At 35.8% G+C, this 15,053-nt stretch overlaps 3 protein-coding genes and 1 non-coding gene across 4 annotated transcripts; 2 read left to right on the top strand and 2 right to left on the bottom strand.

Moving 5' to 3' along the window:
• The first annotated feature begins 2,661 nt into the window (after positions 1–2,661).
• Positions 2,662–6,165, top strand: LOC106305054 (glutamate receptor 1.2-like). Its single transcript, XM_013741434.1, has 4 exons — positions 2,662–4,215; positions 4,301–4,607; positions 5,332–5,705; positions 5,779–6,165. The coding sequence occupies exons 1-4, from the start codon at positions 2,662–2,664 to the stop codon at positions 6,163–6,165; spliced, it is 2,622 nt and encodes an 873-aa protein (XP_013596888.1).
• A 3,359-nt stretch (positions 6,166–9,524) lies between these two features.
• On the bottom strand, positions 9,525–11,213 carry LOC106303152. The gene has a single exon (XM_013739494.1). It carries the CDS (start codon positions 11,211–11,213, stop codon positions 9,525–9,527), a length of 1,689 nt encoding a protein of 562 aa, XP_013594948.1.
• Positions 11,214–11,561: 348 nt separating this feature from the next.
• Positions 11,562–14,374, bottom strand: LOC106303676 (probable D-amino acid oxidase PA4548). Its single transcript, XM_013739976.1, has 9 exons — positions 13,946–14,374; positions 13,692–13,841; positions 13,136–13,350; positions 12,980–13,050; positions 12,706–12,871; positions 12,347–12,512; positions 12,108–12,266; positions 11,929–12,017; positions 11,562–11,848 (listed from the first exon to the last, which is right to left on the bottom strand). Exons 1-9 carry the CDS (start codon positions 14,199–14,201, stop codon positions 11,753–11,755), a joined length of 1,368 nt encoding a protein of 455 aa, XP_013595430.1. The 5' UTR covers positions 14,202–14,374; the 3' UTR covers positions 11,562–11,752.
• A 578-nt stretch (positions 14,375–14,952) lies between these two features.
• TRNAK-UUU lies at positions 14,953–15,024 on the top strand. Its single transcript has one exon. It is a non-coding gene; the product is annotated as a tRNA-Lys (tRNA).
• Positions 15,025–15,053: the final 29 nt, after the last annotated feature.

Consider the following 15,053-nt stretch of genomic DNA (forward strand, 5'->3'; position numbering starts at 1 on the left):
ATATCTTATTGGAGTTATGCAACTCTTAAAAGAAAAAAGAGTTATGCAACTCTTACTAATTAAAGTCTTTTAAAAAGAAAGAAAAAAACACGCCATAACTAAGCTAAGTAGCCGCCCTTCTGAGAGGAAGAGGAGCGGTGGCCTGAAGTTGCGGCCTATATTGACCAAGTTTCATCATAAGAGCGTTTACTTCTGAGGTGAGACGACTTGACAATATTTTCCTTTCACTACTTGTAGATAGGCCTGAGACTTTTATCCGAGATCTGGATTCGATCCGAGATCCGATCCGGATCCGATCCGAAAATCCGGATATCCGGAATGGCCGAATCTGGATCCGGATAGTAAAATGTTGGATCCGTCAAAGCCGGATCCGGATCCGGATATCTTGATTTTTTTAGTCCGGATATCCGGATCCGTAAGTTTTATAAATATCTATTTCAAAAATAGTAATATCTATGTATAAAAATTAATTTTATTTCATATATTTTTATTTTTATAATAGTATAAATATATTTCATGTAAATTTTGTAATATTATACATAGAAATAATTAAAAACATTATATATTTTTTTAATTTTTAAATTATTGTTAATATTTTTTTATATATTAATATTAAAATTGCCCGGATACCCGATCCATCTCATGCCTACTTGTAGATATATATCTTTGACCGTCTTATCTTAATCCCCCATAAAATTGCCCGGATACCCGATCCATCTCATGCCTACTTGTAGATATATATCTTTGACCGTCTTATCTTAATCCCCCATTTATGTACTTTCTTCAATAGTAATTTCCGAAAGAAGTTAATAATACAATATAAAATCAATAATCCAGAAGGTGTTACGTAATAAGTCAGATTAATACTACGTCATTGCCACCATTTGGTTTCTACAACCGTTGACAAATGTCGTTTTAATTTTATTTTAGCATTTTTAATGTAGAATCTATACTTCCCTTATTTATTTCTTTTACCAAACATCTTATATATTAAAACAGAAGTCACAACCTTAATTCATGTGTGATTTTTTTAAAAATGAACGTAATGGACCTATTTCTAGAAAGTCATGTTACGTTTAATCTCTAATCTTATCATTTAAATTTTGGATCTACCATAAATTTTTATTGAGCTGTCAATAATTGGATTTAAACAATAGATGATTCATTGGATTTATAGATAGTATAAATTAAATAGATATAATTTAATATTGTAATACTATACTTCCATATGTTAATTATTTGAATTTTTGTCGATGTTAACTTTTAAAATTATAAAGATTTTTTTTTAAATAACAAAAATCATATTATCTAACAATGATTAATCTTTACTACCTTAAACTAGGTCTGGGACTTATTATCCGAGATCCGGATTCGATCCAAGATCCGCTCTGGATCTGCTCTGAAAATAGGATATCTGGAGTACCTGGATCCGAATTCGGATAATAAAATCTTGGATCCGTCCAAACCGAATCCGAATCCGAATATCTTAATTTTTAGGTCCTGATATCCGGATCCGTATTTTTAAAACACATTAAATTTTTAAATTTTATTAATATTTATACATGAATTAATTTTATAATATTATATTTTAGTTTTTACAATATTATAGACATATATAAATATATTTATAAATATTTGATTTATGTATTATATTAAAAAAATTAGTATTTTTTTTAAAAAAAATTATTATATTTAATTATTTTTACGGATCCGGATATCTGCGGGTAATAGAATATCGGGACGGATATCCGAAATCCGGAAACCACGAATCTGGATCTAGATATTAAATTAACGGATCCGACGGATCCGGATCCGGGTACCCCGAATTTCCTGGATATCCGGATCCGTCCCAGGCCTACCTTAAACCAATGAAATTTTTTTTTAAACTATATAATTTATTTTAAAAATTAAACAAAAACTAAATGTTTAATTATTTACTCGGTAATATAAATCTATGAAGCGAAAAGTTTAATTTCTTAAAAACTTTCTAAATTTGTGAAATGTTACAACATCTTTGAATATGACAATAAAACAATATTTTACTAATCTTTATATATATAGTTACGATTTTAATAATAAAATAAAAATTCAAAAATATATATATAGAAGATACAAATACATGTGAAAGTTTGAAACAATCTATTCAATAAAAAAAATATACCGTAAACTTATTATGTTTTAAAAATTGATAGACAAGTATATAATAATATATACCAATTTAAAATTGAAAACAAAATGTTTATATAAAAATAAATGAAAACAAAAATCTGTACGGTTGCGCGGATCGACATCTAGTTAGAAAAGTTAAGATAATAGTGGAATTCCCTTGAATTTGACTTGCCTGTCACAAAAGAGTAGCCAACGTCGGAAACTCACACAGAATTTTTCCTTTGAATTTCACTCAAACTCAAACACTCTCTCATTTCTATGCTGGCTGCTTCTTCAAAATCATAAGGTCCGAAGGAAAATCTGAAACTTGGGATTTTTTCTACTAAACGAATATATTCTATTATATATAGTTGAATGATTCTAGAGAGGAGAAACAAAAACACGGCATGTCGGCATGGGTTGAGTTAAAAATTATAATATAAAAAGTTCATCAAGTTTAAGTTCAAAAAAGAAAGGTTCATCAAGTCCTTTGTAATTGGAAACTTTTTTCTAATGAAGAGATTTACCTTTCAAAACCCAATTCTAGTTTCGTTTCTTCTTGTTCTGCTGCTTCTCTTCATCTCCAACTGTCTCGCTTCCAGTCAAAACGACGACGTTAATAAAGACTCCGGGTCTGAATATGACCGGGTTCCGGTTCAGGTTCCAGTCGGGTTGGTTTTGGATTTAGGTTCCGTGGAGGGAAAGATAGTGAGAAGCTCTGTTTCCTTGGCGCTTTCCGATTTTTACACCGTTCACAGTGATTACAAAACAAGACTCTCTCTCTCAGTCAGAAACTCTCACGGAGAGCCTCTCCTAGCTCTCGCTTCTGGTGTGGATCTGCTGCAAACTGTAGGAGTGGAGGCGATAATCATCGTCGGGAGTTCTTTTCTGGAAACGAAGCTTCTCGCGGAGCTTGGAGAGAAAGCTAGGGTTCCTGTGGTTTCACTTAACTCTCCGATCTCATCATCACTGAGCAGATACAGTCATTTGATCCAAGCAACACATGATTCTTCCTCCGAGGCGAAGGGGATAACAGCTTTCATCCATGAGTTTGGTTGGAACAGTGTTTCTCTTGTTTATGAAGATGAAGATGATTGGAGAGAGAGTATGCAGCTCATGGTGGACCATTTCCATGAGAACGAGGTCCGTATACGGTCCAAGGTTGGTTTTACTTCATCTTTTACTGATGAGTTAATCATGGATCGGTTAGGGATGGTGAAGGGTTTGGGGATGACTGTCTTTGTGGTGCACTCTTCTGAGCTTGTTGCAACTCATCTTTTTCAATGTGCTGAGAAGTTAGGGATGGGTGAAGGGTTTGCTTGGATCCTCACTGCCAAAACCATGAACAGCTTCCATGGGAGCACTGGCGACGATTTTTCAAGAGAGGTAATGGAAGGTGTGGTTGGCTTCAAGTCTTACATTCCAATGTCAAAAGAGCTTCAGAACTTTACTTCGAGATGGAGAAAGTCACTACACAGAGATGAAGTTGCTGGGTTGGAGATAACTCGTTTGAGCATCTCTGGCGTATGGGCTCATGATATCGCTTGGGCTCTGGCGAGAGCAGTGGAAGTTACAAGGATGGTGAATGTATCATCATCAACTCTCCTAGAGGCAATCAAAGAAAGTAGGTTTAAGGGTTTGAGTGGTGACTTGCAAATCAAGGATAAGTATTTCTTGTCAGACAAGTTTGAGATTGTGAATTTGATAGGATCAGGTGAGAGGAGAGTAGGGTTCTGGAACTCTAATGGTAGTTTCAGCAACAGAAGACTTTTATCTTCTTCTACTCATAACAACAAGCTACAGACTATAATCTGGCCAGGTGGGTCTGCTCAGAGTCCTAATGAACGCAGCACGAGAAAAAAGCTGAGGGTTTTGGTTACATCTAGCAACAGGTTCCCAAGACTGGTGAAGGTGACGACTGATCCAACAACAAAAATAGTAACTGCAGAAGGGTTTTGTATAGATGTCTTCAAAGCTTCCATTAACCCTTTCAACTATGATGTGGAGTTCATACTTTGGCGCAATGGAAGTAACTACGACAAACTTGCACATGCACTTTATAACCAGGTACTAAACATTGGCTCAGTTTTAAGATTATACTGAATGAATGGAAACTGATCTCATTTTCATTTTTGTGTTGCATCCCCCATAGAGAGACAAGTATGATGCAGCGGTGGGAGATATTACAATCACTTCCAATAGATTGAAGAATGTTGAGTTTACAATGGCATTCACGGAACTGGGTCTAGGAATTGTAGCACCAAAGGAGAGAAGTATGTGGGTGTTCTTCCAACCTCTAACACGAGACCTTTGGATAACAAGTGCAGCTTTCTTTGTCTTGACGGGTGTTATAGTTTGGTTGATAGAAAGACCTGTGAACAAGGAGTTCCAAGGATCTTGGCCACAACAGATTGGTGTTATCTTTTGGTTTGGCTTCTCTACCCTTGTTTATGCTCACAGTAAGTACATCATCATATCCTTATAAGTGGCCATCAGCCTGGGCGTTCGGTTCTTTCGGTTTTAGTTTTTTCGATTCTATAAAGACATAGGATCCATTTGATTATTTATGAAATTCAGTTTGGTTTCGCTTTGGTTCTTTTAGGTTTTTGGTTTGATCCAGGTAAAAACTATAGGAACCGACTAATATTCGATAAAATTTTGGTTCCAATTCATTTCTACTTCGGTTTGGATTTTTCAGTTAATTTCGGATAATACTGGTAAAAACGGTGTTCCATTTTTTTTGAATTAAATAACGGGTAATTCTGATAAATTTAAATATTTCAAATAAAAACTATTAGGGTAATTTGGTTCTTTTGGGTAATTCAAATTTTAAAACATTTTCGAAAATATATATTTGGGTATTTCAATTTTTCAGATATTTCGGTTTATAAGTAATACTTTAAAAATATTTGGTAATTTTTAAAACTAACTATCAATAGTTTTAGGTCTACAAATTATATTTTAGATATTAAGATACCCATTTTAGTTTTCGGATTGGTCTGGTTCGGTCTCGTGTTTTATTCCAGAAAAATAGGAACCAATAGGTTATTTGTGAACTTCGGTTCGGTTTCAGATTTGTTTTTTGGGTTCGGTTGCGGTTCGATTTTCGGCTTATATGCACATGCCTGTGTATTAGAGTTTGAAGTTATGCTTTAAGTTAGTTTTGCTTACTATTTGTGACAGGGGAGAAGCTAAAACACAACTTATCAAGATTTGTAGTTACGGTTTGGGTGTTCGCAGTGCTCATATTGACTACAAGCTACACTGCAACGTTAACATCAATGATGACGGTGCAACAGATCCGATTCAACTCCAATAAAGACTTCGTTGGTCACCTTTCAGGCTCAATCATTGCAAATGCCTCCCTCACCGGTCCTAGACTCCGAGCAACGAACACCAAGGGTCTCAACACTTCTCAAGATTATGCTGAAGCCTTGTTGAACAAAACTGTGGCATTTATTGTTGATGAGTTGCCATACCTCAATGTCCTCCTTGGAGAAAAGCCTGCACAGTTTCTCATGGTCAAGTCACAATGTACCACCAATGGTTTCGGCTTTGTATGTATCCCTCTTTTTTTATCTTACTCTACATGTTCCTTTTTTACTTGCTGACAAAATATGTTTTGTTCAGATGTTTCAGAAGGGTCATGAGCTGGTGCACAATGTGTCCACAGAGATAGCGAAGCTAAGGACAGAAGGGAAGCTAGGCGAGATAGAGAAAGGATGGTTTGAGAATCAACTTCCGTATACAGCAGATGATACATCAAATCCTATAACTCTCTACAGATTCCGCGGTTTGTTCATGATCACGGGACTTTCTTCAGCTTTTGCTCTTGCGGTACTTGTCATTCTCTGGCTCAGAGATGGATGGAAAGATCTTGTGAACTCGGTTAACATATTCATCTCGGGACGATTTGTACATTTCAAGATCCTCTTCGCAAGAACTATCCATCCCACTCTCCTTGATGACCACATTGGTGAGAGTGCGGTTCAAATGGCTCAAGGTAACAGACAATAGGAACTGATTCTAACATAGCAAAAGGTTCATTACCATAGAATTTATAATACAAGTGAAGTGGATTCTCCTGAACTTGTGTTGTGTCCAAGTCTATAGCTTACATCCTTACACAACTGTTGTGATATTGTTCAGTCTCTGATTCTTGACCTCGAGCATCAAGGAGCAACCTTGCTTGATTCTTGCTTATGTTAAAACGATTTTTAGACAATTTTTGCTTGTAATTTGTAAATTGTAGACTGATGAATCGGTTGGTAGCAATGTTTTGAAACCTGACCCGGACACTGAACCGGACAATTTACCGGATCACCGGGTTATTGGGTCGATCGTGGACGAACCGCGGGTTAATAAATTAAATAATTTTATTATATAATAATATATTAGCTATTGAAAAATATAAAAATGTTTATGTTTTAAAAACCATTTGGAAAAATACTTAACTTTAGTTTTCTTTATTTTTATTTTCATTTCACATACAAAATATATAAAAATAAATTATTTAACAATTTTGTAATAAGTTAAGAGTTATAACACAAAATAAAAATATATATCAAGACTTAAAGTCTGTAATTATTTAAATGTCCAGTGTGAATAATAAAATTAAATTTTAAATCCAAAATAAACCAAAAATAAAATATAAAATTGTAATAAATTATCGATAACAAAAAATAAACTCATGCCAAATCACATCAATTAGTTTTGCTAATAGATTCATAATCCACGTGATCATATGATTTTTATTTTTTTTGAAGAAAAAAAATAACTTAACTTCTGAATTAGAATACAAAACAGATTCTAATAATGTAACTGAAAATCCAAGAAAATATAATTAAAAGTTACATATTGGTTCAACCAATAGACGGATTTTGGCTTTTAGTTTTTTTTTTTGGGTTTTACTAAATTTTTAAATAATGTGTATTTTCCTAAAATTTAAATCGGATTACATACTAGGTCTTCGGATTTACCCGTTCAACTGCGCGGATGCGGATAAGGTTTCGAAAGACTCGTTGGTAGTGTCTTCCAAGTGGTTTGGTTCTCCGATGTGCATTAAAATTGGGCTTTCTATTGGGCTGAGCTGATAAAATTAGTGGGCCTATATAGAGAGAGGAAAAAAACCCTAATCTCCTTCTAATTCCCAATATATACTCTCTCCTCTTTCTCATCTCCAACAACGGCCACACATCTCTCTCCTTTAGCTACTTCAAACTCATGAAGCTTTCGATTTCGTTTTTTCTATGTTATGCTATTCAATTGCTCCTATCTTCATTTGGTTTCGCCTTTTTGGTTGAAAATTGTTTTTTCGTCGGAAAGAAAAGCAAGTTCAGCTTCTTTGGTTGGATTGAAAACTATCATGATCCAGTCAATTTATTAATAATAAACCTTGCGAAATAGAAATCGGGAGTACCACTCGCCTGGATCTGATAAACTTCATGATTATCTAGGCCCTTATATACTGCCAAATCTTCTTTTTTTTTTTATTGATTTTTTTTGTATATTTTTCTTATATGCAAACGCACTCTGTCCCAAGACCATCAATGTTTTGGTGCAATTTCTTCGTTTGCTAAATTGAATACTAACCATCTCAACTCGTCCTCGAGATCTTTTCAGTGATCCCTATATGGGCACATGGTTGGTTTACAATTACACAATTTTTTCGATACAATGATTTTCAGATAATCCCATTTCTCAATACTTCTAAAGAACATTTCAGCTATTTGTATTCCTCTATGTATCCATCATTGCAGAAGAATTATCATTACGTTTAATTGATATATGCACACATGGAAATACATTCAAGACAGTTTCTGAACAAACAACTTTAAAATTTCAAAATATCCTAGTTTAGGTATCATTATGGACAATGACTACTTTACAGACCGAGTAACGTGAGAACTAGTGCGAAACGGATGCACCTGTAGACTTCGACCTTTGGTTACATATCATGTTAACTCCTGATGATCTATGTTATTTATGGGCCTGGGCAGGTTGCCTCATCTCATTTTCTCATTGTCATTTGAAGATATACGAACAAAACAATACAATTTCTAGATTAATACAAACGGTCTGGACTGGCTTGGACTCACTTAATTTGGGTAGTAAACCAGCAAAATACAATATTCGGTGAGAACAGCTTTTCTTTGATACAGTAAATAGGTAGAACAACTTTTCTTTGATAGTCTTATTTAAAAATCACGCGCTACTTTGACATATAATGTTTTGGACCTACGTATTAAAATAAATCAAAATGATAACCGATGTAATTATTAACTTCATAAATATAAACAGAGGTTACAGAGCTGACATGCCTGCTTATAAATCAGTTTATCTTCTCTTCTGTTATTATGGCTTGACTGCTAAATACTACCTTCGTTCCCGAAAGTAAGATGTTTTAAATTTTTTTCTTGTTCCACGAAGATAAATTTTCTATATTGTTAAGGTACTTTTTTATACTTTTGAGGAACATTAATTGAAAATATTTGAATTGATTAAATTTCATTGGTGGAAAGTTATTGGAAAGTGTATAATAAAGTAAAAAATAAATTAAATTATAAACATTTATTAAATTCTTAATAAGCGTGTATACTCTAGAAAATCTTAATTTCAGGAACAGAAGGATTATAATTGGACATAAATGGTTGTTTACTTCCTTCTCCTGTTAATGAACTGAACCTGCAAGAAACCTTAATCAATTAAAAAAACATTATTTGTCCATGTATTTCCAGACTCACCATTATAACATTCTCTATACAAAGTAGACTCACCATTGTTCTTAAGCCTATTTTTAACTTTTAAATTTTCCTCTTTTCAGGTATTTTAAAGATCATATATGGAAACTACAAACTGTTCTCCAATATCTTACAAAAAAATATAATTCTCAGATTTAGTTAAATCTTTGAGTTTGTTATGTTCGTTGTTGTGTTCAGGCTCTCCAAGATAAGGTGTGCTCTCATCATTCTGAGCTCTCTTTCTCTCCAACAAAAACTAAATTGACGGAGGAAAACTTAAGCCATATGCATTTCAACTCTAATCCCCTTGATCTGATGATTCTAACAGCGACGGTAATTGTAGCATGAGAAAATGGTGTTTACTGAAAAGTTTTGGTGTGAGAAAATGGAACTGTGGGAAAAACAAGACAAAACACACACTTTTTGTTATTTATTTGAAGAATTTTTGATTAAACATCATTTACTAATTCATCTCTAACATTTTTAGTTTCATATCAACAAATGATCATTCTATTTTTGTGAATATTATTAGCATTTTCAACTTTAAATAAAATCTGAATAAAAAAATTTAAAATAAAAATTATTCCGCGCTGAAGTAGATTAGTGAAATAGTGAAAGAACCTACCATAAAAAAATTTAAGAATATTTATCATCACCAGTCCAAGTCAACTTGGCTTTAGGACCCGTAGGACCATCTTCACCAAGCATTTCATAAGGTATCTTCCGAATAATATTTCGTAACCGTTTCCTAACAAACATGGGCAAAATCTTCTTAGCAAATGATTTAATTGGCTTATCAATCTTGTATCCTACCCTTGGTCCCCATTTCCTAAAATAGCTCGTCCAAGCCGGCTCAACCACGCCCCAAGGCCCTCCAATCACCTCATACCCCTTACCACAGTTCAACCACTTGTCACTTCTCGCCATATCGTTTCTTATACCATACCTTCTTTTGCCTTGCAACACAAGTCCAGGTTTCGAAAACATTGCGTGGCCGTGAAGCGACGAGTATATCACCGGTTTGTTTCCACCTTCAACGTACTCTAGATCGCATGCGTCCACCAACGTACCTCCACTGTGCTGAGAGAAGTAGACTCTCCATAACTTGCCGTTGAAGTTACTAATGCGTAAAGTAACGTGCTCCCAGTCTCCAACATGTTCGCCTATTTGACCTAAAGAAAGGCTCTTGATGAATAGAAACTTGAGGTGGGCGTTTCCGTTGAACGGACAGAATATCCACACGGCGATGTCGGTGAAGGTCCCTCCGAACATTGGTTTGATGTTTAGATACACTTTGGTGTTTCGTAAGTCTCCTCTCTTAACCTTCTCCATGGCGGTCTTATCGAGTGGATAGTCTAACCAGAATAAGTCATCATTTGAACCGCCTTGTGGAAGATTTGTACCGTTTGGTTGTATTGGGATAGGGTTTGATTCGTTTCCTTTCTTGTATAACAAGGCACCGTTGGCGAAGAACCAATGGACCGAAGAAGGTAGAAAAATTTCTTTTGGATGGAAATATATCAAAGGAGAATACGTTTTAAACAAAGCTCTTGTTTGAGCTTTGCTTGGCATGTTAGAGGACATGTTGAGTTTGGTGTTTTTCAAGCAGAATAAATAAGGAAGAGGAGATGAGTTTAGTTGTTGAAAACTGAATGTTCCTGTGTACACACCTGTTGCTTGTGTTCCTCTTTGGACCGGTCTCGAATTAACAACATTGATTCCTTTAAACCCCCATACTAACGTATCAGCTTCACTTTGTTCTGTCAACTCTGACCGAACACAACTTATAGAGTCTTGTTTCATAGGAGGCTTTTGAGAGGAAGTAGTGACAAACACACCAACCGGTTTATACCCTTTGAGACATACCGGCTGCCAAAAATATGCATGTCCGTCTTGTCTGATACCCAGCGATGCAGTGTTCCAGACCTCAATGTAGTCCACTGGTGGTCTCAAATTACTTCCAGACACGTCTCTTGCAACAAGGATCCAACCAAAAAGTTTCTGGTTGTTTGGTTGTGCATAGAAGCCAAGCTTGAAGAAGTTAGCAGGAAGATTTGTAGGTTCAAAGATGCTGAATCCCATGTTGTCTCGTCCTCCTTCATATGTTCTCCATACTCTCTTTGCTGTTGTTTTGGAGATGGAGACTTGTTTAACCTCAAGACCTCCCAAGTCTATTGTCCCTTTGCCGAAATGTACCTCATGGGGAAGTATAGGAGGCAAAGGACCTTGAAATTTAAAGATAGTGTCCACAGGTAAACCATTAGTTTGGTTAACAAGCAGATAAAGAAGAAACAAAAGAGGTTTGTAATATATATTGTTAAACATTTAGGATTATATTTGTGTGTTCATCTTCATTCTCAGCATATATGTAACTTATAGTTTTATGCCATAAAAGGACATATGAACCTATTGATGACTACAAATTTATGTTATGCAGATATACAATGAATATAAATATATATATTTTTAAGTAGGTACCAAAACTGTTAGATTTTTCTGTTATTTATTTGATAATTTTAGTAAAAATCTAAAAATACCAAAGAAACATGAGACCATTGACTGCTATATATGCAGTATTCAGGGAATTTAATTTGGTCTCATATTTAATATATTTCTTAATTACATCAGATTTTTCAAAATCCTTGTCAATAATTAATTTCAATGACAAAATAATAAAAGAAAAAATAACCCAAGATAACCACATAATAATGATTTCAACATTCTGTGTTAGTCTATTATTATTTTTTGAAACATTCAGATTTATTTCCTTTTGGGAATCCAAAACAGATCAACAACAATGCTCAAGACTCAAGAGGACTGATTGATTCCCATTGTAACTAAAACTGAAAACTGCTTCTAGTTCCTCAGCAACAACGTCCTTTAACCTGAAACGCTGAAACATCTACCTTCGATGGTTTCCCCAATACAATGTCTGACACCATTTCAGCTGTTCCTAGAGCCTAATAAGATTTCAAGAAACCAAGAATCACCATCTTGTTCTTGAATTGTTGATAGAACATTAGGATGAGTTCTGACTTACCATGGAAAGTCCACCTCCTTCATGCCCAGCTGCCAAGTACAGGTTTTGTAATCCGGGAACAGATCCTATCACTGGCTTCCCATCAGGCACTATGATCAGTTTAAAAAAAGAAGTTCAGGTTCTATGATACATTCCAAAGGACGGTTTTGAAGCATTTCATGGAGCAATTAGAAGCTTACTGTAAGGGCGCAACCCAACTCTCACTTTCCTGTTACGAATGAAATCTTCAATGGAAATGTCACGTAACTTGGGGAAGAACTCTGCTGCACGTTCCCATATGCACCGGATGATAGTCTCATCAGCTTCAGTGTCGAACCCGACGAACTCACGGCTGCTCCCTGAAGGTTAAAGATGGCTAAATGAAGAGGACAGATACCTGACTTGTTCAGGAGTTTAAGAGGTGGGATGAAAACGTTACCGAGAACAAGGTTTCCTGTCGTGTCCATTGTGGCTGTCATGGATATAGATAGCATCCGTTCCTCCGCACCTGGAGCTGAAGCACTTTGATGATCCGCATAACCAGCCTCCATCATCCCATGATTTAAATGGAACGAATCAAAATTCTCTACCACAAGCAGATGCCCCTGCAAGGAAAATAAAGTTGGATATTGTAATTTAAAAATACAGAAACAGTCCATTTCAGGAGTCTTAACATATTCTGGAAGCTTACAGAAGATTAACTCTACAAATAAAGCTAATGCATGTTTCTCTTAAGCAATACTAACCTCAAAATGTAAATAAAAATGCAAAAATTAGCAATGAGAGGGAAAGTTAAACCTTTCTTGGCTTCACAGGAACATCCACCGAGATGTTGCAGTCTTTAAGCAAGTCATGCATCAGAGAACCACTCCAGCAACCAGCAGCTACTATAGTAGCCTTCTTACCATACAAGTTGCGTTTCAAAGTCTGAACACCTGTAACCTCCTTGCTACTCCCATCAGACCTGAGTAGATGATACAATTAACATACTAATAAAAACTGCAGCACAAGAACAATGCACATTCAAGATTTACATAGACAACATCTTTCTGAGTACAAAATATTAGCAAACCTTATTAAGCCTGTAACTGGTTCATGATAGAACTCTGCATATCGTCCTTCTGTTGCAAACTCTCTGTTACCCTGAATAACACAAAGAAAAAAATAACTAAAACGAAAAGAATAAGAGTCAGATGAGACATTCAACTATCCATGAAACTCAACCAACCTTCTCGATATAAGCAACCGCACGATGAGCATCCAACTGCGAATCATCAGGAAGAAACGCAGCACCAGTCTCATCATCCACAAGGATAGCAGGCTCCTTTAGAAACAAATCCCCGCTAGACAAATACTCAGCTCTCAAGCCACCTTCAGTTAGCTCATTAACCTTTTGCTTCAGAGCAACACATTCCTGAGAAGTCTTTCCAACGAGCAAGCTTCCTGCACATGGAAATAATAATAATAACATACTGAACGATACACAATGTAGATAACAAGATGATAATAGCATTGTCAACAAGAACCTTACAAAAAGGTGTAAAGAACCCAATTGGCTAGCTCAGTGTTCTAAAAATCGGTCTAAAGCAACAATTTTTCTAAACTGATTTTTCAAAATTTTGGTATAGGCGTTGAAAAAATCGATCTAGATGCCCGCCTAATAAATAATCCTCAATAAAAGGTCTAACCGCCACCTAAAGATTTATTGAACATTGATTTAGCTGGAGTAGGAGCCAACTTATAAAAATCAACCAAAATCTAAACAGACAGAAGTGAGAAAAGACCTGTCTTTTTCCAACCAAGCAGCTCTTGAGGATCAAGACCCTGATCACTTAAGCTATCTGCAAGCTCATGCCAGAGCTGATGGCTCCTCATAGCCAAGTCCCATATATCACTACCTGGCTTCTTGTGAGTCATCCATATATATCCCTGTCCTGAACCCCCCAAAAAAGACCACAACTTTTCATGTTAGAAAAAAAGTCAACTCTTTTTCACTTCAAACTTTCCAGAAAATAAGAAAAAAGAGTGAAACTTTTACCAGCACCGGTGGCTCCGGAGCAAGGAACGGCTTTATCAACAACGGCGACTGATAGATCCGACCCGGTAAGGAACTGACGGGCAATGGTCAACCCGATGATCCCGCCACCAACAACAACTACATCGAAGGAGGAGCTGCGAGAAGCAGTGACTCGAAGCGACTGAGGAGAAGAAGCTCCACGTCGGAGCCTACGGGACGCGGGAGATGGAAATGGAGAGTTCAGAAAGTTTGGTGATTGAATGTAGATGGAAACCATGGTGGATGTTGTAATCAGCGCCTTGCTTGTATCGTTTGGTTTTATTTAAACCTCCAAATGACTAAAACGGCGTCGAAACAGCGTTTTTGTAAACGGATCATGATGACATGACTGAGCTGAGCGGTTGCGTCGAAGTGGCTTTACTTAGTGTTTCTGCTGCTATTGAGATCTCTTTGTGCTAGAATCCGTAAAATTGTTAGCCACTAGTACAAAGATGATTTGATGTCACATCACCAAGTTCTTCCATCAACCAGAGTCTACAACTTGAGAATAATATTCTACTACAAATGCTATATTTTACAGCATAGCATATGTATATTGATGTCTTGATGGATGACTCAGTAATCTCCACAACATATATAACAAAACAGCATGTGTGATGTTCAAGCTTCTACATCTACTATGCCAACACTATCAACTTCTGAAAATGATGAGATTGGCAGCTTTCCTATAGTCCCTGCTTGAAAAGCTCAGAATCCTCATCTGGCTAAACTGTTATAATTATCCAATATTAATACATGTGTGTTCAATGAACTTATATAATAAGAATGATAAAAAAAAAATTTACCAAAAGAATGCTAAAACACCATTATCTCATTTGGAACCCTTCATGCTTCTTTACATGTTTGCTGATCAGCTCTGAAGATTTCCATAATTGAAACCTGACTTTGTGTATCAAACATGTATCTATAACCAATCTTTTATTATCCCTGGCTATTTTAGTGTTTTGAAATCATTTGATGTCAAGTGAGCCGTCTTAGCTCAGTGGTAGAGCGCGTGACTTTTAATCCCGTGGCCGTGGGTTCGATCCCCACAGACGGCGTTACGTTTTGTCTTCTTCGTGTTCTTCAT

Source organism: Brassica oleracea, chromosome C7 (genome assembly GCF_000695525.1).
Source record: "Brassica oleracea var. oleracea cultivar TO1000 chromosome C7, BOL, whole genome shotgun sequence".
NCBI lineage: Eukaryota > Viridiplantae > Streptophyta > Magnoliopsida > Brassicales > Brassicaceae > Brassica > Brassica oleracea.